Genomic DNA, 25,202 nt, shown 5'->3' on the forward strand with positions numbered 1-25,202 from the left:
CTAGCTTGGAAAAGCATGATGGGAGACACCCACGTTCAGTTGAACTTACCGTAAATGATCTGCCTCAAATTGCTAGTGGCCAGTGGTCATGGCTAGCAATTTGTGGATGTGTGTCACATAAAGTCCAGTAAGAGAAACAGAGAAAATGGCTAGTCAGCCCTCTCAGAGGATCATAAATGTGTGTAACTTGCTTTGGAGGGGGGAGTAATAGTCATAACTTATATTTGCACTGTACATTACAAATCACCTCCCTAGGAGAGCAGGTGGCTTTGTTCATATTTGGTAGATGAAAAGAGAAGATGGCCAAGTTCATCCAGCTAGCAGGTGGATAACAATGGTGAGCATCTTGCCATGTGTCTTCTTTGGTTTAAATGTCTGTCCAACCATTTTTGCCTGCCTTAAAAATTGGATTACTTATTTTCTTGTAATTGACTTTAGAGAGTTCTTTATAATATATTCTGGAAAAAGTCCTTTATCAGATATTTCATTTGCAAATATTTTCTCCAGTCTGTGGTCTGTCTTTTCATTCTCTTAACAGTATATTTTTTTAAAAAATTTTTAGTTATTGATAGACCTTTATATTATTTATTTATATGAAGTGCTGAGAATTGAACCCAGTGTCTCACACATGCCAGGCAAGTGTGCTACCACTAAGCCACCACCCCAGCCCTTTAAGAGTATATTTTAAAGAGCAAAAGTTTTAAATTTGGATAAAGTACAATTCATCAATTATACATTCCACAGACCGAGTTTTTGATGTCATATCTAAGAAATCTTTGCCTATCTTAAGTTCACAAAGGTTCTCTCTCATGTTATCCTCCAGAAGTTTTATACTTATAGGTTTTATATTTAGGTCTATGATCAATTTTGAGTTAATTTTCATTTAATAGAGTATTTGCTTTTGATTAAGGATGACAGAGAAGTCAGGGAGTGGGGAAGAGAGGAGGCACCAATACCAGAAAACAATGGGAAATGAACCTCAGACATTTCCAAGGCTGTAGATTGCCTCAATTCTATGGACTTTCAACGAACATGGGCATGCCACATTCCATAGATAAATTGCCTAATACACTTGAATAGCTAGCCAGGGGTCCAACATTTAATCAGAATGCATCCAGAAAACATTCTAGGAAATTAAACTCATATGTCTAATATGTCCTCCCAAATCAGCCCTGGAGTGGATGACCTGCAAAGTTGACCACCATCATTTCCTGCTACTTTGCACATGCAAACCACTCCTCCCACGAAGAGCAGAATCTGAATTACCACCCCCAGCCCAAATCTGGGCCTACCTTGTGATTTGCTTTAAATAATAGATTTGAGAGGAGTAATGCTGTGACAGTTCTGGGTTTATGCCTTAAGCATTTGGGCAGCTTTGGTTTTCATCCACTGGGAAGGTAGCTTCATGGAAAGATGCCCATTTACCCTAATGGACAGAAAGACAACATGGACAGATATAGAAAATATAGACAATGGAGACTACAAAAACTTGGAGAGAGAGGCCTGGCCATCTCAGCCATTCAGTCATTGCAGATGAAATGCCAAACATGTGAGTGGAGCCATCTTGGATCCTGTAGCCCCAAATGAGCCACCCTCACCAAGGATATCACGTGGATCAGAAATGAGCTGTTGCCACAGAGCCCTGCCCAAACTATGGAATCATGAGCAAATATGTAGTTGCTTATTTAAATCACAAAGTTTTGGGGTAGTTTCTTACAATACATAAGTAAAACACTACATAAGTAAAACAATTTCCAAGTTTACATCATAGAAGCTCCTCTTATAGTTCACTGACCAACCCAGATAGCTCTACTCAGCAAGAACCAATTTATCAGTAGAAAGAACTTCAAATGGGAAACCAAATTTTTGAGTTAAGTTCCAGTTTAGTCATCATCTATGTGAGCTCCCCCCAAAGCAGGCCCTAAGATAAGGTACAGTAGTTCATTTGGGAGGTGAGCCCAGGAACACAGTGATGGATTGGAGAAGAGAAATAGAGAAGGAAGGAAAGACAATGTGGTCACTTCTTACTGGACCATTGCTGTGGGTCACCTTATTGGGGACTCCTCTTCCCTCTCTTACAGCCAACCACTACCCTTATGTTGAAGTGGCACCCCCTTTCTCCACAGAAAAGCCCTCTTCACCATGGCTGATTTTAGGACTGTCAGCAAAAGAGTCCATTGTAGATAAACTTCCTATTTTCATGTCACCCTGTTTACTTGGCCACTGGCTGAGAAGATACCAGCACTCCAGGTGCTGGACACTCCCTTACTAGTTTTTCACAAACGAATCCAGTATAGTACTTTGAAGAAATGTGCAAACAAGGCCTCTGGCCTTGAGCTGGGCCTTCACAGAGATATCTACCTTTTTAAGATAAGTTACAAATTGGGCTCCATGGTAACAGCTGGCAGGGGGAAGAAATAAAGGGGAGAAGAGGCTCTCCCCTTTTCAGGTGTTGTCCTTAAAGAGTTAACTTGCCCAGAACAGTGAAAGAAAAAGATGCTTTTATGTGAACTTCTGCAGACTGTGAACTTCTGAGCCCCTCCCCTTACATGCTAGGTATAAAACTCTGAAACTCCCTGAACCTGGGGTTCAGGGGATTGATTGATTACAGCAAAGGCTGTACCCTCTGAACCTGGCTACCGCCAAATAAAACTGTTTCCTGCTATCTTTCGGTGCCTTGCCTCATTTGTCCCTACAACAATGTGACTTCTTTCTCCATTAAGGATACTCTTAAATATCTATTTTTAACTTGATTTCCTCCAGAGAAATATGGCAGTAGAGTGGGCTGTTGATTCCTGTCAGACATGAGCTCTCAGGGTCAGTTTGCCTCCATAGCTGCTTCATCTAAGACAACCCTCTACCCCAACTCTTCTGCACAAGAGCTTAAAAGGAAGACTCTAGGCAGAGTGGATGGCACCCACAGTCCACAGGCACTCTGCCTTTAATTAGCAAAGAAAATGAAGGCAGCATGTAGCTTGTGAAATGTTAATTGTGGCCATATTTTACAGAGCTAACAAAAAAAAGTTAAAAGGCTAAAATGAAAGCATTATTCTGGTCCAAAGGAAAAAGAATATTTTTCCAATTTAGTCTCCTTCTATCCTTTAATATTATGAAGGGCTAAAGTATGTCCCTACTCATTGGATAGAGCTGAGAAAACAGGAAAAAGACAGGTATCTAGCTGCATGTGGGGGCTCATGACTCTAATCCCAGTTACTCAGGAGGATGAGGCAGGAGGATCACAAATTCAAGGTCAGCCTCAGCAACTTACTGAGACTCTGTCCCAAAGTAAAATAAAATAAATAAAAGGGTTGGGGACATAGCTCAGTGGTGGGTGCCTCTGAGGTTCAATCCCCAGGACTACACACACTTAAAAAGTCATCTCAATCTGAGAAGGTCAGTTCAAAGCAGGGGTCCCCAACAAATGCTAATTCGTGTTCCCACTATGGGGCATCTCCAAAGACTTGGAGTTTGACTGTCCTCATTCAACACAGACAAAAAAGAGGATTTGCCTTTGAAATAAAACTAGATAGCGGAACAAAAGCAATTTTGTGATGTGGCATATGGTCCTCAAAAGTCCGAACTGTCCTCCACAGAGATCACCTGGGATGTACTGAAAATTCCAGAAAGGAAGGGAACATGCCGCAGGGCCTTCAGCAGGAGGACCTCAGGCCAAAGTGGAGGATGGTGGCCCCTGAGAGCCAAGATATTGGAGGGAGATGCTGAACTAGAAAAGAGCTCTCTTTTGTACCATCTTCACATTTGAGGACTGTCGAATTGTCTCTCTTTCCTGACAAATGAGGTGATTTCACTTTTTCACATTTCTATTCAGAAGGCAAAAGCAAATCAAGAATCCACTCATCTACATGAGCTCTTGAGGCTTCATCTCCATTTAAACAACGACAGAGCAAAGATCTAGACAAAACTACTTGAAAGGTATACCTCTGTTATGAACATCTGTACAGCAGAACACTCTGAATATTAAAAATCAATGTGTGCTAAGGGCATTTTGAGGGGGCCAGGTCTTCATTGTGCAGGTCTTTCTCACACATTTTAAGGTGTTCAGCACCCTTAGCCTGTGCCCACTAAATGCCAGGAGGGCCCTTCTCCCATCATTGTGGTAACCAAAATCACCACCACATATTTCCAAATGTCCCCTGGAAGACTGGTGATGGCATGGAAGTTGCAGAACTTTCTTAAGCCCATTTATGCCTTGTCCACGCATATTTTTGGGCACGTGTGTATGTGTGTGTGTTGCTGGGGAGGGACCCCTGGGCCTCATGCATGCTAGGCAAGTTCTCTACCACTGAGCTACATCCCCTGCTCATCTTTTTTCTCTATAGTATAGTTAAACATATACAGTTCAGTGCAAACATCTTAAGCGTATATAGCTCAATGTGTGTTTTTTTAAAGTATTTATTTTTTAGTTGTAGTTGGACACAATACCTTTATTTATTTATTTTTATGTGGTGCTGAGGATCGAACCCAGGGCCTCGCATGTGCTAGCCGAGCGCTCTACCAGTGAGCCACAGCCCCAGCCTCAATGTGTTTTTATATAGGAAATTTCTAGCAGGGTGCCGTGGCACATGCCTGTAATCCCAGTGGCTGGGGAGGCTGAGGCAGGAGGATCATGAGTTCAAAGCCATCCTCAGCAACAGCGAGGCTCTAAGCAACTCAGAGAAACCCTGTCTCTAAATAAAATACAAAAAAGGGCTGGGGATGGGGCTCAGTGGTCAAGTGCCCCTGAGTTCAATCCCTGGTATTAAAAAAAAAAAAGATATAGGACTCTTCCAGCACTCTAGAAGTTCTCCTTTGGCCCCTCCCCCCAAGACAACTGCTATTTTGACTTCTAACATTATGAACTAGTTTTCCATATTGGTCTTGAACTTCAACTAAATGGAAGTGTCATGTGTATTTTTTTATGTCTGGATTCTTCCACTGAACTATATGTGTGTGAGATTCATCATTGTTGCTGCATGTGGAAACACATACCTTTCCACTTGTTATTTCTTTAAAAATCATACACATCACCAGGCATGGTAGCACATGCCTGTAATCCCAGCAATTTGGGAGACTGAGATGGGAGGATCGCTAGTTGGAGGCCAGCCTCAGCAAGTTAGTGAAGCTCTAAGCAACTTAATGAGATCCTGTCTCAAAATAATAAATAAATAAATAAAAAGAGCTGGGGTTAAGCACCTTGGGTTCAGTTCCCAGTACCAAATAAATAAATTAAGTTAAAATTAAAATCACACATATAGAAAAATATCTTGACATTTATATCAAATGACTAATAGTGGCAACTTCCAAAAAAGAGAATGGAGTCAGGAGAAAAATGAGGGGTGGGCCTGCCTTTAACTTTTTTCCTATCATTTTTTAAATTGATTTATTTAATATATGACAGCAGAATGCATTACAATTCATATTACACATATAGAGCACAATTTTCATATCTCTGGTTGTATACAAATTATATTCACACCATTTCCTGTCTTCATACCTGTACTTTGGATAATAATGATCATCTCATTCCACCATCATTTCTAACCCCCTCCCTTCCCCACCCACCCCTCTGCCCTATCTAGAGTTCATCTATTCCTCCCATGCTCCCCCTCCCTACCCCACTATGCATCTGTCTCCTTATTAGAGAAAACATTCAGCATTTGTTTTTTTGGGATTGGCTAACTTCACTTAGCATTATCTTCTCTAACTCCATCCATTTACCTGCAAATGCCATGATTTTATTCTCTTTTATTGCTGAGTAATATTCCATTGTGTACATGTACCACATTTTCTTTATCCATTCATCTACTGTAGGGCATCTAGGTTGGTTCCACAGTTTAGCTATTGTGAATTGTGCTGCTATAAACACAGATGTGGCTGTGTCCCTGTAGTATGCTGTTTTTAAGTCCTTTGGGTATAGACCAAGGAGAGGAATAGCTGGGTCAAATGGTGGTTCCATTCCCAGATTTCCAAGGAATCTCCATACTGCTTTCCATATTGGCTGCACCAATTTGCAGTCCCAACATCCTCGCCAACACTTATTGTTGTTTGTATGCATAATAGCTGCCATTCTGATTGGAGTGAGATGATATCTTAGAATAGTTTTGATTTGCATTTCTCTAATTGCTAGAGATGATGAGAAGTTTTTCATATATTTGTTAATTGATTGTATATCATCTTCTAAGAAGTGTCTGTTCAGGTCCTTGGCCCACTTATTGATTGGGTTATTTGGGTTTTTTTGGTGTTTAGCTTTTTGAGTTCTTTATTTACCCGAGAGATTAATTGACTATCTGATGTGTGAAGGGTAAAAATTTGCTCCTAAGATGCAGGCACTCTAATCACCTCACAGATTGTTTCTTTTGCTCAGAAGAAACTTTTTAGTTTGAATCCATCACATTAACTTTTTATGCCTCTGAATATTTTCACACTGAGCATGTTCTATTTTTATAATTTTTTAAAAGCACTACTAAAGCACATTCATCAAAGGGAGTTCCAGCTTGCCTGAAACATCAAAAGGGCTATTTTATTTTATTTTTGAAGTACTGGGGACTGAACCCAGCTTTGCTCTATCACTAAGCTCCATTCCAAGCCCTTTTTATTTATTTTAAGACAAGGTCTCACTAAATTGCCCAACTGGCCTTGGACTTGCAATCCTCCTGTCTCAATCTCCCAACTCACTGGGATTAGAGGTATGTGCTGCTGCACCCAACTCAAATGAACCATTTTAAAGATAAGCAGAACTATTCAGATCACAGGGCCAAGAAAAGTAAACTATAACATAAGAGTTCTATTTTCTTCCCCAAATGAAATGTTAAAATGGAGGCTGTGAGTTGCCTCATCTATTTCTGTTGAATATCTAGGTCTGGGTGGTTTTCTCATCCCTCATTCCCCTCTGTGGCCCTCAGCCACCAACTCATAATGGAGGTAGAATAACTTAGTGGTTCCTCCTACCTCACCTGTAACACTCAGCGTCACCAAGACTTTCAAACTAAGTGACAACACAGCAGTTACAAACCTGAGAGCAAACAAGGAAAAGTGTTCACATGCAGGCCCAAGGTTGTGTCAACTGTAGCCCTGAGAAAAATGGCAAAGGACAAGTTCTGGAATGAGAGGTAGTGAGACGAAGTCTGAGAATTAAAGAGCTGTTCCCCTGTGCTGAGAGCCATAACCTCTAATCTAAATGCTTCCAGAAGCTGGGTGCAGTGGCTCAGGACAGTAATCCCAGCAGCTTGGGAGGCTGAAGCAGGAGGAACACAAGTTTGAGGCCAGCCTCACAACTTAGCAAGGCCCTTAGTAACTCAGTGAGACCCTGCTTCTAAATAAAAACTAAAAGGGATGTGGCTCAGTGGTTAAATGCCCCTGGGTTCAATCCCTGGTGCCAATAAATAAGTAATAAATAAATACCTCCAGGGGCTTTCCCACAGAAAGAAGGTTACTCACTGTGAGCTAAGATAGCAGCAAAAAGCCATTTGGACTTGGCTGGCCTAGAAAGATGAGTCTGGGATTTGGGTGAGGAAATTTTCAGAGGAGAGGAGAGTATTCTGAAAGGAAGAAATGTGCAGAGAAGAGGGAAATATCCTAAGGGCTCTTCCCCAGCTTTCTTCATATTTTAATACACAAAAACACATTTTAAAGAACATATGTTTGCAACAAAGGCTAGTGGCTTTCAACTTGAGGAAACTTTTCTTCAGCAAGTATGCACAGAAACTGCTTGGAGGGACAGATGTAGGACAGATGATTCTACCCGAAGATTGCCCCCCTTTGAGTACACAGTAGTCATTGCCACCACTAAATACTTTGATAAATTCAATGTCATGTTCCCAAATGTTCTCTTCTGAAATTAAAAATACAGTTCTCATTAAAAACAATAAACACAAAACATTAGTCTAATGAGATACTCTGAGAAAATGATGTGGAAATGTCTACACCAATGGTTCTCATACTTGAGTGTACATCAGAATCATTTAGGGGATTGATTACAACACAGATTTCTGGGTCCAAGTTCCCCTATGCCCTACTTCTGGTTCAGTAGCTCTGGGGTGAGGCCTGGACATTTTATATCTAATATGTTCCCACGTTGCTACTGGTCTGGGGACTGTACTTTGAATTCTGTAGTTTTCAGCCAGATGCAGTAGTGCAGATCTATAATCCCAGCAGCTCAGGAGGCTGAAGCTGGAGGATCAGAAGTTCAAAGTCAGCTTCAGCAAAAGTGAGACCCTAAGCAACTTAGCAAGATCTTGTCTCAGAATAAAAAATAAAAAAGACTGGAGGGCTGGGGCTGGGGCTCAGCAGTAGCACACTTGCCTGGCATATGTGAAGCACTGGGTTTGATTCTTAGTACTGTGTATAAGTAAATAAAGGTCTATCAATAACTAAAAAAAGTATTTAAAAAAAAAGGCTGGAGATGTGGCTCAGTGGCTAAGCACCCCTGCATTCAATCCCCAGGTACGAAAAGAGAGAGAGAGAGAGAGAGAGAGACGGGGAGAAACAGAGAGAGATTGTGGTCTTCGTTATTTCTCCTTGTCCTGTCTCAGAGAGTAACAAGATACATTAGCATATCAATGACTATGAGCAGTTGTATTGTACAATTTAAAAAACCTACTTAATCCAGTGTCTTTAGCCATTTTGTCTTGCTACAACTGTACATCTGAGACATAGCAATTTATAAAGGAAAGTGGCTTATTTTGGCTCATGGTTCTGGAGCCTGGGAAGTTCAAGACTGGGCAGCCATATCTGGTATGGGCCTCATGATGCTATAACTCAGGGTGAGGAGAGAGGAAGGACAAGTGGGTGGATGTGTTCACACATACACACACAAAAAAAAAAAAAAAAAAAAAAAAAAAAAAAACAGTAGCCTCACTTTATAATAACCCATTATTAACAGGGACTAATCAATCTTGTGAGAACAAGAACTCACTCTCATGAGAAAGGCATTAAACCATCCTAATAACCTAATCACCTCTTGAAGGTCTCACCTCCCAACATCACCACATAGGCAATCAAATTTCAACATGAGTTGGGCGTAGTGGCACATGCCTGTAATCCCAGCAACTCAGGAGACTGAGGCTGGAGGATCACAGGCAAAAGGCCAGCCTCAGCAACTTAGTGAGACCCTCTCTCAAAATAAAGAATAAAGGAGGGGCTGGGATGTAGCTCAATGATCAAGTGACTCTGAGTTCAATCCCCAGTACCACTTAAAAAAAGAAAAAGAAAAAGGAAATGGAAAGAAAGAAAAAGGAAAAGAAAGAAAGAGAAACTTAACAGGAGTTTTGGAGGAGACAATATTTATAGCATCCAACATTTCCCAACCTTCTAAAATTTGAATTTTATATAATGCATCATGCTGGCCATAGAATATCTATGAACCTCTCTGAGAAGCAATGCTTCATGGAAGTGAATAGAAGGCGGTGGAGGGCTATGGGCCATACCACGTATCAGAATTCTAGCAGGGGAAGCAGATGTGGAGGGACCAGCCTGTTTCCAGAAATCCAGGCAGCATTAAGGAAATCTGTCAGCAGGCAGCAAAAGCCAGTCCCTTTGCAGCTTGGATTAGGACACTGGGTCTTAGCCAACGATCGGCAAGAATAAAACAAGGACCTAGTTTCTAGAGGGTTTAAGATCTCCAGATGGTAAAAGCCTCAAACCTGAAGAATGAGACACCCAGCTCTGTGCCCCATAAATTAACAGTACATTATATAAGTGAGTTACAACATGCTGGCCTCAACCTCCAACGTGAATCCTGAGCTGAGCTGCATGTTAGGGAAGAAGCAATTCCAAACACTCAGGCCTTCTGTTAAAAGGTAGATTCTGATTTCATAGGTCTGAGTTCGTGTTCAAAATTCTACATTTCTCTAAAGCTTTCAGGTGAAGCCAGTTCTGGGATCACACTTTCAGTAACAAGGCCTCAGGTTAGGGGTTGGCAGAATTTTTCTGTAAAGAAGAGGGATTTTTTTTTTTTTTGTAGCTTTATAGGCCATATGGTCTCTGTCAAAACTACTCAATTCTATTATATCACCAAGTAGCCATAGGCAAATACTGAAATGAATAAACACAGCTGTGTTCCCATGACAAGGAAATTTGAATTTTATGTAATTTTCATGTGCCACAAACTAGTCTTCTTCACTCCAGTTTTTCAACCACTTAAAAATTTTTAAAACCATTCTTAGCTCAACTGATCATATAAAAACAGAAGGAGGAGCTGGGTGTGGTGACACATGCTGGTAATCCCAGAGAGTAGGGAGGTTGAGGCAGGAGGATTGCATGATGAGGCCAGCCTCATCAATTTAGCAAGGCCATAAGCAACTTAGCGAGATCCTGTCTCAAATTTAAAAAAGGGGGGGCTAGATATGTGGCTCAGTGGTTAAGTACCTCTGAGTTCAGTCCCTGGTACCCCCCCTCCAAAAAAACACCCAACAACAAAACTGAAAAACAGATGGAGGACAAATCTTGTCTGCCTGGACTAATTTGTAGACCCCTCACCCACCCCAGATTACTATCCCCCCAGATTACTATTCCCTATCCCAGATCTATCAAATCAAAATCCAGAAGTGGGGCCCTGGAAACCTCATTTTATTAGACTCCCCAGGTGACCCTAATTCTTCCCATATCCCCCAAAAAGGCAACAGTTCTCCTTTAAATGTTGGTAGCAGCTCACTCTTTCTGATTTGCCAATTTGTGGAGTCTGGGGGGCTTAATGTGAAGGGCTGGATGTGCTCCCAACCTCCCCACTAGTTTCACTGTCACCCATTCTCTAAGGACCTGCTTCCTCCTTAACCCCCTTGGCATTGACTTCTGATATGAAGATATGTAGTCCTTCTGTCTCTGGCGGGTGCTCAGTTCCAGCAATGCTCAGCTCTGGGACAGGGTCTGGTTAGAAAGGCAGAGGAACCCTGATCACACTCGCCTAGTTTTCTTAATAGGCAGAGGTTAACAAGGAACATCTTAGCTGCAGGGAAAATCCCTAAAAAGGGCCCTGTTACCGAGCCAGCTGAAGGGTAGGCCAGGCAGGGCTGCACTCTGGCATGAGGACTTAGAAGGGATGAAGTCAAGGTCCCCTGAAGGGTTTGTTTTGTTTTTGAGTTAGGGAAGGGAGAAGAAACCTAAAGGCTGTATGTGCTTATCTCAGGAATGTGGGGGAACTTAGGAAAGGAAGTCTAGGGGATTCAATGATGAAGGCAAGCCAACAGGAAAAGGGAGAGAAAGGGAAGTGAGACATTGTGTGGCAGTTACAAACAGGCCAGCCACCCTGTCTTGGCAAACAGTTGAACTCACTTCATCAGACTAGTACTGCTTACATTTCACTGTGTCTAGGAATCATCAGCAGGATTTTGTTAAAGTGAAGATGCTGATTCAGTAGGTCTTGGGTGGGGCCCGAGCTTCTGCATTTCTGACTTGGTACCAGGTGACCCAAGGCTACAAGGATCCTGCTGACATGCAAGCACACCTTTTCATTCTGTTCTTTTTTTAAATAGTCACAAGGTGGCTGAGTGTGGTGCTGCATGCCTATCATCCCAGCAGCTCAGGAGACTGAGGCCAGAGGATCATGAGTTCAAAGCTAGCCTCAGCAATTTAGCGAGCCCCTAAGCAGCTTAGTGAGACCCCATCTCAAAATTAAAAACTAAAAAGAGCTGGAGATGTGGCTTGGTGGTTAAGAGCCCTGGGTTCAATCCCCAGTACCAAAACCAAATAAATAAATAAATAGTCACAGGCTTCAAAAAGCCTGGGGCCAAACCACTGACATTCAGGACTGCAAATATGGTTGTCTAGGGAGGTCCCTGCACCACAAAAGCCACTGTCACACCCACCAAAACAGCAAGCAGGGTTTCAACTCTAATTTGCCCTCCCACTCTCCAAATCTTGAGTTCCAGGCCTGCCTCTATCATAATTTTCCTAACTAGCCCCAAATCTGTCTCTTGACCAAGCCCTGTGTCCATAGAACTACTTGGGAATCCTTTTCTAATTCACTCAAAGGTGCATTATAGGCTAGCAGGGTCCCTGAACTCAGCAGTGAGAAGGGGCAATTGCCACTGGCTGACTCTTGCCAGTATCCCACCATGGTTGGCGGAGAAGATACAAGTATCTTCAAACCTTGAGTGGAAGCTATTAGTGAGCTGGGATAAAATGATCTCATTTAATTTTTAAAAAAGACAGAAAATATAAGGGTTGGAGAGAACGAATAGATAGTAGGGTCATCTTGCAGTTCTAGGGAGAAGGTAAAAGGGCGCAGACTAGTACTTCTTAGAAAACAGTCTAATAGTTTCTCAAACGGGTCAACCTAGAGCTACCATAAACCCCAGCAGTTCCATTCCTAGGTACATACCCAAGAGAAACAAGAACATATATCCACATAAAAACCTGTACACGAATTTTCATTGAAGTGTTATTCCTGTTAGACTTAAAGTAGAAATAATCCAAATGCCCATTAACTGAACGTATGAATCAAATGTGGTATATTCATAGAATGGAGTTTGTTTTCTCTCTCTCTCTCTCTCTCTCTCTCTCTCTCTCTCTCTCTCTCTCTCTCTCTCTCTCAGTGCTGGGGCTTTAACTCAGGGGTGCTTTATCATGGAGTCACATCCCCAACCCTTATTTATTTATTTATTTATTTATTTAAAGACGAGCCCCTCACTAACTTGCTGAGGCTGGCCTCAAGCTTGCAATCCTCCTTTCTTAGCCTCCTGAGCTGCTGAAAATTCAGATATGCACCTCCATGCCTGGCTTAGAATGGAATACTTGACCATAAGAAGGAATCAAGTATTGATGCATGTTACAATTTGGATAAACCTTGAAAACATTATGTCAAAATCAGACAAATCTATAGAGACAGAAAATATACTATTGGTTGCCTAGAGATAGGGGTGATGAGGGATGGGCAGTGAAGGCTAAGAGACACAGTGCTTGTTTTCAAGGTAATGAAAATGTTCTAGAATCGACTGTGGTAATGGATATACAACTCAAGGAATATACTAAAACCATTGAACCATACAGTTTAAATGAGTGAATTGTGTAGTATGTGAATTATATTCCAATAAAACTGTTAAGATGTCATCACAAATCAGGTGAGGAACTCAAAGCAAGTAGAATAGAAACAAAGCTTTGTGGACCCTGATGTCCTCAAAAGGGAGCAAGGTCTGGCTTTGGAGCAGCAACTTCTCAGAACTGTTGAGAAACATTCAAGCAGCCTCAGATATAAGACCCGAGAGTGCAGCCAAGTGTCCACATAAATAACAATGCTGGGCTGACCCCTGGTCAGGGGGCTCAGTTAATGCTGCACTGTGATTTATTCTTGTAAAATCTAGCTCCAACAGATACTTTTCCAGGAAGTACTAGACTGCGCCCTTTTGCCTTCCCCCTAGAACTGCAAGAAGATCCTACTATCTGTACAGCTCAGTCTGCTTCTAACTCTCTGGGTGACCTTCAAGTGACTGAGACCAGAGGCTTCTCACTAAAACACTGAGGCCAGAGGATCTTACTGTCTTGGACATCCTCTTAATCTGACACTGCACAGTTCCATGAATTAGGGAACCCATGTAGCAGAGCCTGGGTATGGATGAGAGAAACTTTTACAGGAATCTGCGCAGGACCTGACACACCCACCCAGGGGCTCAGAACTAGCCAGGGGCATGATCCCCAGCAGAAGCCACCCATACCCATGGAGAGTCTCCCAGGAACCAGGTTCCCTGTTAGGTCATGAGGATAAAAAAAGGAACAAGACTTTACAACCTGCCCATATGGCATCAGATTTATGAGTGGTTGATACTGAAACACTGTAATTTTTCCCCTTGAAAAGCTGAATTAAACTCTAAGTATAAACAGAATTTCAATGTTTGCTATCAAAAACATTGGAAACTGGGCCCAGTGGTGCACACCTGTAATCCCAACAACTCAGGAGGCTGAGGCAGGAGGACTGTAAGTTGGAGGACAGCCGAGCAACTTAGTGAGATCCCGTCTCAAATTAAAATAAAAAGGGTTGGGGGGTATAGCACAGTGGTAAAGCACCCTGGGTTCAATAAGAAAGGAAGGAAGGAAGGAAGGAAGGAAGGAAGGAAGGAAGGAAGGAAGGAAGGAAGGAAGGAAGACAGAGAAAGGAAATGTAACTTTGGCCTGACAAATGCTGAGTCATTGGCAACATGTCTGTCAGAGTCCCTATAAGGAATGGCCACTCTGGGAAGTTTCTGAAGGTGGGGGACATGGCCACACCACCACTTCCTCACCATTCCACATTATGCCTGCAAACCCTTGGTTCAATTCTCATCCTGTGGCCCTAATTTAACTGGTGTTTTCGAACATTCTTGGATGTCTGGAATTGGCAGGTCCATTCAGCTCAGCCACCCACACCATAAGTGGCAGGCCAGGGTTAACCATTAGAGGATCTGGGGGAGTAACTAGCATGGAAAAAGTGCTCATGAAGCACAACTGGATGGATGTTGCAAATAGTCAGTGACAGCTGGAAAAACAAGTCACTGGTTCGTGAAGCTGATACTACAGGTCAGTAAAAGAGCAGGACAGAAAAAGTATTGCAATGATATTTCAAAGCCAAGGCAGAAAGTCTGCCCTCAATTTCTATGTTTGGATCTGTCTATTACTCATAAAAAAAGTTTTAAAACCAATATACGCAATTTACAACCTCAAGTCTCTGGGATAATCTAAACCATTATATTCAAACCCATTTATCTTCTCCCTGGAGAACAATGCATAACAAGGCATCCAATATGAGCTAAGGATTACGGGTGAGTGAATCATTCAGCTCAGGAATGAGTGCTCCAGAGGTTTCTGAGGCCAGAGTGCGCCATGCTCCCCGTAAGAGCCAGGTGCAATCAATTATCATCTGGAAACCTTGGGCGTTTAACAGTGCTACCAATGACTTTTGTCTTGCGCAAGCTTTTCCCTGAAATTTTTGTCTGGAAAGCCTACCCCCAGAATTCCCTGGTGTTTCTAAATGTCTTAGAATAATGTCCTGGGTGATATGATATCCAAGAGTCTCAGCAATTGACTCTGCCCTGCCTTGTTGCCTGTCCAGTTGGATTCTTTGGTTCAGGGCATTGTTAATTTCCACTGACATTTTGCTATCTTGCATTTCTTTTCCTTTGGGAAGTATCATCTTGGAAATTCTCATTAAATTCTGCAGGGATATTTGAAATAGAATGGTTCCATTCACAATTACTTCAATTAATCAACCCACAAATATTGATTCAAGATCCTTCCCCAGCTCCCAGACATTGTCCTGAGTGGGAAGTATAAGTTGCCAGATCACACCTGAAAGCAATTAGAATCACTAATTATATCTGTCTTGTTGGGTACTGCTATTTATTTATTTATTTATTACCTTTTTTTTAAGGTGTTGGTGATTGAACTCAGGGCCTCATACATGCTAAGTATGCACTCTATCATTGAGCTACACTCCCAATTTGGTGCTGGTTTTTATTTATTTATTTTTATTATTTTTTTTTAATTTGGGGGTACTGGGGATTGAACTCAGAAACACTCAACCACTGAGCCACATCCCCAGCCTTATTTTGTATTTTATTTAAAGACAGGATCTCACTGAGTTGTTTAGGGCCTCACAATTGCTGAGGCTGGCTTTGAACTCAAAATCCTCCTGACAGCCTCCTGAGCTGCTGGGATTACCCAGCTGGTGCTGCTTTTTAAATGAGAACTGGAAACTGTACAGCTGGCTATAACTGGAAAGGCCACCTGCTCATTGATTGAACATTTTCCTACTCTGGTAATTTCATCTGACTTTGTTGACTTCTGTGTCCATGAAATGCACATGTTTTTTCATAGAATTCATGAAGATGATCTAGTGATAAGTGCTTCTCAATTGGGGAAGATCCTTCTCCCTAGAAAAAGGACAGCCACACAGATTTTCATTTCAATTTGAAAACATTCTTAGGGAAGCCCACAGATGATTTAACTAACCTTCCTTGAACCTTTAATCATTGCCATCTGGGCATCAGCATCTCTTGGCATCAACTTCAGTATCCAGGTTGAGCATCCCTGTGTGTCTCTTCTTTGTACCACTAAGGCCAACTGACTCATTTGTATTATAACATTTGCCAACTGAGATAACTCTGTGTCTACTTTCCCATAAGACAGGTAAATATCAAAGAGAAGAAATTATATACCTTCTTTATCCTCAAATCGCAACCATATTAACTATTTCATCATTTATGTCCACTTTTAATCTCTGACTAGAGCCCAGGTTTCATGAGAGAAGACAGAAACTGATTCTATTTCAAAACTTAAGTTACCCAGAGAAGGAGCAGGATTAAAAGACCACATTCTTCTCCCCCCAAAAATGGCCCACAGAAATTAGCAGTCAAGCCAGGTGTGGTGATCCATACCTGTAATATCAGCTAATCAGGAGGCTGGCATAGGATAATCACAAGTTCAAGGCCAGCTTCAGCAATTTAGTGAGGCCCTTAAGCAACCTAGTAAAACCCTGCCTCAAAATAAAAATAAAATGATTTGGGAATATAGGTCAGTGGTAAAGTACCCCTGGGTTCAATCCCCAGTACCAGGAAAAAAAAGTTAGCAGTCAAGAAATCACACAGTTGAGAATTAAGGGGCTGGCTTGAGAATCTCTCTACAAACTGGAACTTGGGAGAGGTGATTATTCACGCTGCTATTTTGGAAGTGAATCTTTAGCCTGAATATTAATCATCATTTGGCTGCTACAAATTTCATCCGATGCTATAGCCTGGCAAAAGTAAACCTTCTTCTGTTTAAACTCTCTCTTCACTTTCAATTGCCAATTTCAGTTGTGTTCGCTGAAAGGGGAATTGATGTAGCACACATATTTGCATTTACTAAGGAAACCATTCAACTACTTTGGAAAGGCCTGGAGCAAAGCGTCCAACAAAAATAATAAATGCAAACTCCAGCTTGTGGCTGCTCTCAGTCTCTCAACTTACAGCCCCCAACAGGGAAAGTTATTGCTTAAACAGAGTGTTCATGGATTTAAAAGGAACCTCTGTAGACAGCAAGCCATAGTGTCTATGTAGATTCATGGTGGCACAAGGCCCTGTTTACCTGCACACATTTCTTTCAGGTTTGTTCCCATCTAATAGCCCCACACTGGAGTTGCAGGGTATAGTTAATTCAATAAGCACAAATATCCACTTGGCACTAGATAGCACTGCTAGGCATCGTGGGAAATACAAATAAGGGCAAGACATACCACAGCCCTGCTTTTAAAAGCTCAGAATCTATGAGAAGCAAGAGGAGTGCAAAGATTATTATAATGCATGGCATATGTGATAAATACCACCAGAGAACCATGAAGAGCTGTGGGTGTTTAAAGAAAAGCAGAAGGTTTCTCATTTCAGGGATCAAAGAAAGGTTTTGGGGACTGGGATGGTAGCTCAGTGGTAGAGTGCTTGCTTAGCATGTGTGAGGCACTGGGTTAGACTCTCAGCACCACATATAAACAAATAAATAAATAAAGGACCATCAATAATTAATAAAAATATTTAGAAAAAGAAAGGTTTCAGGGGCTGGGGATGTGGCTCAAGTGGTAGTGCGCTCGCCTGGCATGCGTGCGGCCCGGGTTTGATCCTCAGCACCACATACAAACAAAGATGTTGTGTCTGCCAATAACTAAAATTAAATATTAAAACTCTCTCTCTCTCTCTCTCTCTCTCTCTCTCTCTCTCTTTAAAAAAAAGAAGAAAAAGAAAGGTTTCAGGGGACTGGGGGGTGTGACTCAGTTGTATAGCACATGCTTAGCATGTACCAAGATCAATGTTTGATCCCCAGCATCACAGAAAAAGGGAGGGTTTCATCAGAATGTGTGTGTATGGTGGGGTGCTGGATAATGGGAAGAATTTGGGCAGACAAGTGGCAAGTCGGGGGAGGCATTCCAGGTATAGGAAACAGAGTCTGACAAGAAGAAGGAGATGTAACTCAAGTTCTGCAAGGACCAGGTAGTCTATTTTTGCTGGGTTATAGGAATTAGGGGAGAGGGGCTCAAAAATTAGGCTGGAAGCAAACTATGTACCTCAAGATAACCACACAGAGAGAGGACAGGGATCTGCTGCTCTGAGTTTCCAAATAGTGCTAAAATTATCAAGAATACAAATAATAATAAGTGTTGGCAAGAATGTGGGGGACAAGGTACACTTGTACATTGTTGGTGTGACTGAAAATTACCACAACCACTCTGGACAGCAGTATGGAGATTCCTCAAAAGCTAGGAATGGAACCACCATATGACACGGCTAGCGACTCCTTGGTATTTATCCAAAAGTTCCAAAATCAGCATACTATAGGGATCAATGTTCAAGGCAGCTCAATCCACAAATGTCAAGCTCATAAGCAACCGAGGTGCCCATTAACAAGATGAATAGATTCAGATGAAGGGGAACAGGGGGAGGGAGGAGGAAAGGGTAAGAAGAAGTACTGAGGACTAAATCAGAGCAAATTATATTTCATGCTTGTATAATTATTTCCAGATGAACCTTAATATTATGTATAACAAAAAGGCGCTAAGTCAATGTTCTTAAAAGACCAGTATCTGGCTAAAGGAAAAAAAAATGAGTTCAAGTGATAGACTCAAAAGGAAAATGTTACAGCAATAATATAAAAGAGAAGGGCTGTGCCTTGATTATGGTGTGAGGACTGATGAGGTGGGAAGGTTTCAAGTTGGCACTTTAATGATGGTTTCTAGAATCTTATTCAGCTCACAAATCTGTGAAATGAGAAGTAGTAACAACAATGTACTGTACCAAAAGTGTCATCAGTGAATACAATGTCAGACAAAAATGATCTGCACTCCCTAACACATCTCCTTTCTGTTGCAGAGTAATTTTGTCAGCTGATTACATGTTTAAACCCAAATAGAAATTTCTAGCCTGCTCCTGGTGAGACTTTAATTGTATAGCTTGAGCCAGGTGTTCTGCTCCTAATACTTATCTCGAAATGTGACATTTCAGAAGACTGCCTTGGCTGATACGATTTGCTTTGGTGTTTTGCAAATCTTGCTCAGTTTTTCTCACTGGTGAAGCAAAGCCACTTTACCAGTTTTCTCCACCTAAGAATATTCTGAAAGCCTTTTTTAGGTGGCTGCAGTGCTCATTCCCTATCTTTGGCTCTGCAGATGGAGGTGGAGTGAATTTCCAAAATCTCACATGTAAGTAAGGAATAGAATCAATCAAAATTCCCATCTCACAATCAATCAACAAATATATGAAAAAATGTTCAACATCTCTAGCAATTAGAGAAATGCAAATCAAAATTACTCTTAAGATTTCATCTCACTCCAGTCAGAATGACAGCTATTAAGAATACAAACAATGGGGCTGGGGTTATGGCTCAGTGGTAGAGTGCTCGCCTAGCATGCATGAGGCACTGGGTTTGATCCTCGGCACCACATAAATGTAAAATAAAGATATTGTGTCCACCTAAAAACTAAAAAATAAATATTAAAAAAAGAACACAAACAACAATAAGTGTTTGCGAGGATATGGGGAAAAAGGCACACTCATACATTGCTGGTGGGACTGCAAATTGGTGCAGCCAATATGGAAAGCAGTCAATATGGAAAGCAGTATGGAGAATCCTTGGTAAAGTGGGAAGGGAACCATGGGATAGCTTTTGACCCAGTTATCCCACTCCTCAGTCTTTACCCAAAGGACTTAAAAACAGCATACTACAGGGACACAGCCACATCAATGTTTATAGCAGCTCAATTCATATTAGATGAACTGCGGAACCAACCTAAATGCCCATCAGTAGATGAATGGATAAAGAAAATGTGGTATATATACACAATAGAATATTATTCAACATTAAAAGAGAATAAAATCATGCCATTTGCAGGTAAATGGATGGAGTTGGAGAATACAGTGCTAAGTGAAGTTAGCCAATCCCCCAAAACCAAATGCTGAATGTTTTCTTTGATTTAAGGATGCTGATTCATATGTGGTTGAGGTGGGCATGGGAGGATTAGATGAACTCTAGATAGGGCAATAGGGAGGGAGAGGAAGGGAGGGGGCATGGGGATAGGAAAGACAGTGGAATGAGATGGACATCATTCCTAAGTACATGTATGAAGACATGAATGGTGTGACTCTACTTTGTGTACAACCAGAGATATGAAAAATTGTGCTCTATATGTGTAATATGAATTATAATGCATTCTGCTGTCATATATAACAAATTAAAGTCTAAAAAATTCCCATCTCAGCAACATGCAGTGGCGCATGCCTATAATCCCAGTGGCTTGGGAGGCTGAGGCAGGAGAATTGTGAATTCAAAGCCAGCTTCAGCAACTTAGCGAGGCCCTAAGCAACTTAGCCGGACCCTGTCTCAAAATATTTTAAAAAGGGTTAGAGATACGGCTCAGTGGTTAAGAGCCCCTGGGTTCAATCCCTAGTACCAATTAAAATAAAAAATAATAATTCATACAATAAGAAATGCTGAAGATATGGGTAAAAGGAACACTTTTACACTGTTGGTGGGATTGTAAATTAGTACAACCATTATGGAAATTAGGATGGAGGTTCCCCAAGAGATTCCAAATGGAACCACCATTTGACCCAGCTATACCACTCCTTGGTATTTATCTTAAAGAATTAAAAAGTCAGCATACTATAGTGATACATTCGTACCCGTGTTTATAGCAACAATATTCACAAGAGCCAAATTATGGACCCAGCCTAGGTGTCCATCAACAGAGGAGTGGATAAAGGAAATGGAGTGTATATACACAATGGAGTTTTACTCATCCATAAAGGAAAATTAAATTATGTAATTTGTAAGAAAATGGATGGAACTAGAGACCATTATGTTAAAGGCATAAGTCAAACCCAGAAAGTCAAAGATCACGTGTTTTCTCTCATATGTGGGAGCTAGAGAGGAAAAAGGAAGAGAAAGGTGGCAGGGGACTGGGGGTGGGGGATGCCTGCCATGTGCAACTAGAAGGGAGACCAGTAGAGTAGAGGAGGAGTAGTGGGGAAGGGAGGAAGAGAGGGAAAGAGGAAGTTCAACTCCCTGGATTCAATCCTTGGTACCAAAAAGTGAAATTAATTAATTAATTAATTAACTAAAAAATAAAAAATAAAAAGGGCTGAGGATGTAGCTCAGTGATAGAGCACCCTGGGTTCAATCCCAGTATGAGAAAAACAAAACAAAACAAAACAAAACCCTCCATCATCTCTCATAAGCATACAAACACAATCAAACACACACAATTTTTTTAAAGATTCTTTTTTTTGAGAGAGAGAGAGAGAATTTTTTTAATATTTATTTTTAGTTATCAGCAGACACAACATCCTTGTTTGTATGTGGTGCTGAGGATCGAACCCGGGCCGCATGCATGCCAGGCAAGCGCGCTACCGCTTGAGCCACATCCCCAGCCCCAAAACACACACAATTTTACTAGGAAATCTCCGTAGACTTCCTGTGTTTTTTTGGTAGACACTGCATCTTTGCTAGGCTGCAAAGAATAAATCAGAGAGCCAGAAAAGCTGCATCAAATTCGAAGATGGAAGAACTCCAGAGACCTTCCAGGGGTGGGAATGGGAATGATTTATTCTCACTGACAGATTTGCTATAAAAGCTCAGATGGTTACATAATTGGGGTGCTGATGAGGCCCTGGATCACTACCTCCCTCTTTTAGATGTTCCAGATTCAAAACTGCTTACTTTCTCTCTTACTAGAGACATGATGTACACTCTGAAGTGATCTTTAAAATCTGTCACCCACACTTAGGGTAAACTCAATGGATGTGATCTGCCTCTGGACCCATGGGTCTGGAGAGTTCTCCCTCCCCAGCCTTCCCAAACCTCTGGCTTGGACTGAAATCTACTCCTTTGGATTCAAAAGCCCCAGCAGAGCTCATTTCCCAACATACCCCAGAGGAGTGCATTTCAAGCTGCTCCAGCTGGCTTTAGTTCATCTGTTGTCCGAGTAGACTCAGAGGGCAGGTTAGGAATCAATGGAAGTGGTGACAAAGAGGAACACAGTGGCTCCTCGTGGAGGGGACCTGCAGACTGGCAGAGGGAGCCAGGGAAGCCAGGAGCAAGGCCCAAAACATAAAGAATAGTAAGTGTCCCAACTGGCAAATGTGTGATCTTGTGGGTGCTGGGTCTTGGCAGCAAGCTATACTATATAAGGGTAGAAGCTGAAAGAAAGGAATGGGGAGGGCAGAGCAAGGGGGGTTAGGGTCTGATTGAAAAGGAGAGGAGACTCCTGCCTGAGAATGGCTCAGCCAGAAGCTGAGATTCTGAGGGTGGCTCACAGGTACCTCCCAATTCAGTGTGAAAGGTTCCACCTTCTCATCTCCCCAAAAGCTGCTCCTGGTCCACTTACTGACCTCCTCTTCCCCTCAAGGTTCATTTTATCCTCACTCCTGCCAAAGCAGGTGGGAGTGGGGACACCAACACACCATGAGAATCACAGTTGCCTGGCACTGAGGATGATCACCTTTCCACTTTGTCCCGCATCAGTTCCTACAAAAAAGCTTAAAACTTAGAAGCATCAGCTCAGAGCCCAAATGTTCCTGTTTATTAATCTACACATTTGTTTTACACATTCATTCATTTGGAATACGCAGAGGATTCCCAGCAGCCATCCCCTACATCTTCTAAGCATCTACCTGGGAACCCTTACTCATTTTATCAGAATTTGAGAGGTTCTTTCTCAGGCCCCACTTTATTTTTAAAATATTTATTGGTGCTGGGAACTCAGAGGTGCTTTACCACAGAGCTACATCCCCAGCTCATTTTCATTTTATTTTTTATTTTGAGACAATCTTGCTAAGTTGCTTAGGGCCTCCCTAAATTGATGAGGCTGGTCCCAAACTTGTGATCCTTCTGCCTCAGCCTCCTGAGTTACCGAGATTAAGGCCTGTGCCATCCAGACCCCACAGTGTTGATGAATGCAAAGCCAAATATTTACATGCCTCATAGTTCATGTCACCCACTTTCCCATCAATACTAAATTAAAAGCCCGTGCATGGATTTCCTTTTCATTCCAAGGCCACAGGGGTACATGGCAAGTTGCTCTGTTCCCCTGAATCTCACTGTTGAAGAAGTTAGCTGGAGCTTTTTAAAGGGTATTTCCAAAGAGAATTTTACCTACATCCTGAGAGCCCCCAGTAAACCCCAGGATTCCCTTAGATGCTGGAGACCACGCCCTCCCTCAACAAGCAGCCGCACCCCCTGCCCAGTAGAGCTAGGCGCTTCTCCCTCTTTTCCCTGGAGCTAACCAAGTGCATGCCACATGTCACCACTCTCAGCTGGCACCTTTCCCTCAGAGGAGCAGACTTTCTTGGAATCCCCAGCAGGGGGGGTTAAGAGATGCGGGGGAGGCTCCGCCCGTGAGGTCCACAGGAATCGCTTTCTCTGCCCAGACCAGGGACTTCCAGAGGGAGGGAGTAGGGACTTCTTCCAGGCAAGCAGCCAGGCCCGGAGTCCTGGCCGTGTGCAACCGTGTGAGGGGCAAAATGCCGGGTGATGAGAAAGTAGTAAGCCTGCAGCCAAACTTTCTCTTCGAAGCCTCGTATGCGACCAAGGGTGTGATTTGAACTTTGGAACCCTGGAAGCAAAGGGAGCTCGGGCTCGGACTCCGGGCGCCGCGAGGGCACCCCGCGCCTGGCGAAGCGAGAGGCTGCTCTCCCTTCCAGGTGCCCAGGCGCGAGCCCGGCTATGACAGACGAGTTGGGAGTAAACAAAGGGTGGCCCCCGCACCTCCCTGATCAGGAGTAAAAGGTTCCAGCGGCCGATCCGGGGACCCTGGTGTCCAGCTGGGGAGAAAGCCCCACCTCTGGCTCCTACCTGGAAAGCCGCGGCTCGGCGGGACAAGCAGCAGGAGCAGAAGGAGCAGCGCGGGCGGCAGCAGCAGCGCGGACCGGAGTACCGGGACCCCCATGGCCAGCGGGCGCTTCGCTGGGCTCAGCAGCGCAGCGCAGCGCAGCGCAGCGCAGCGCGCTTCCAGGGGGCGGCAGGAGACCGAGCAGACCTGGGGGCTGCGCTGCTAGCCCGCCAAGGCCGGGCTGGAAAACTCCTCCTCTCGCCTCTTTTCCCTCCCTCTTTCCCCTCCCTCCTGCCTGGGGACTGCCCTCCTTCCTCCGCCTCCCTGGAACACAGCGCAGTTTGGGGCTCCGACCCACCCACCTACCCGCTCCTTTTGTGTCAGCGATTCTTCTGGAAAGGAGGCTGTGCCCCAGAGCCAGAGATCGCCAGGGACGTGCCCCAGCAAACCAACAAAATATTCCAAGAGTATCTTTCTTTACTCCACTTGCACGTCCCCCTTACCCGCAATATACACTGGTGACTCCACAGCCTCGCAGATCCTGGGACTCTAGAATGATGCCGTCTGCGCAAAAATCTTCCTGAGTCACACACACAGAGAAGTAACAACCTAGAGGTCCATAGTGGCCCACTGAGGCTGGATACTACAGCCAGGTCGCTGATTAACCCTAATGACCACGCCCCAAGTTCGCTGTCATTATGCCCACCGTACCAAAAAGAAAATGCCGCTTAGAAACTTGCTTAGGTTCCTGCTGTCATGGGCAGAGCGGGAATTAGAACCCAGGTGTGCAGATAGGCCAGCGACAAAGTTGATGCTACAGGGCTTTTTGCTTCTCTTTTGCAAAGGAATGACTCAGGCGGGGCTCGGTTTGCGCCGCCGAGCTGTGGTTTAGGATGGGACCTAAGGCTCTCCTTCCAGGCTCAGCTGATGGGACAGAGTACAAAGCACAGAAAGTTCCCTGTCTCATCCTCAGAGATCCAGCTGCAGTATCCCGAAGCCATATCCCCCATATTTCCTGGGTTGTTCTCAGCCACCCCAAGGACATCAGGACCAGCCCAGAGTCTCCACCCTGTGGCCTGGCGTCAGGATAGGGTTTCTAGGCTGCCCCCAGCATGGATTTGGTTTCTTAGAGGCATTTGAGAAAGCCTCTCCACAGTTTTTATTTTTGTTGTGTTTTTGGTAAACCCATAAGGCAGTTCTGTGCTACTTTGCTGCCCCAGAGAAATAATTTTTGTTTTGATTTTTGTTTGTTTTTCATATTGGGGATTGAACCCAGGGGTACTCTACCACTGAGCTACACCCCCAGTTCTATTTATTTATTTATTTATTCATTCATTCATTCATTTATTTATATTTTGAGAGAGTCTCAAATTTGCTGAGGGTCTAGGTAAGTTGCTGAAACTGGCCTTGGATTTGCAATCCTCCTGCCTTAGCCCCCCCCCCCAACCCA

At 43.1% G+C, this 25,202-nt stretch overlaps 1 protein-coding gene across 1 annotated transcript in view; it reads right to left on the reverse strand.

Moving 5' to 3' along the window:
* Nucleotides 1-23,971, reverse strand: part of Srpx (sushi repeat containing protein X-linked) — a 95,847-nt gene extending 71,876 nt beyond the window's left edge. Inside the window, exon 1 of the mRNA XM_071606005.1 lies at nt 23,776-23,971. Within this exon, the coding sequence (XP_071462106.1) occupies nt 23,776-23,869 (94 nt within the window). The 5' untranslated portion in view covers nt 23,870-23,971. The remainder of the gene's footprint in view (nt 1-23,775) is intronic.
* Nucleotides 23,972-25,202: the final 1,231 nt, after the last annotated feature.

Source organism: Marmota flaviventris, chromosome X (assembly GCF_047511675.1).
Source record: "Marmota flaviventris isolate mMarFla1 chromosome X, mMarFla1.hap1, whole genome shotgun sequence".
Classification (NCBI taxonomy): Eukaryota; Metazoa; Chordata; class Mammalia; order Rodentia; family Sciuridae; genus Marmota; species Marmota flaviventris.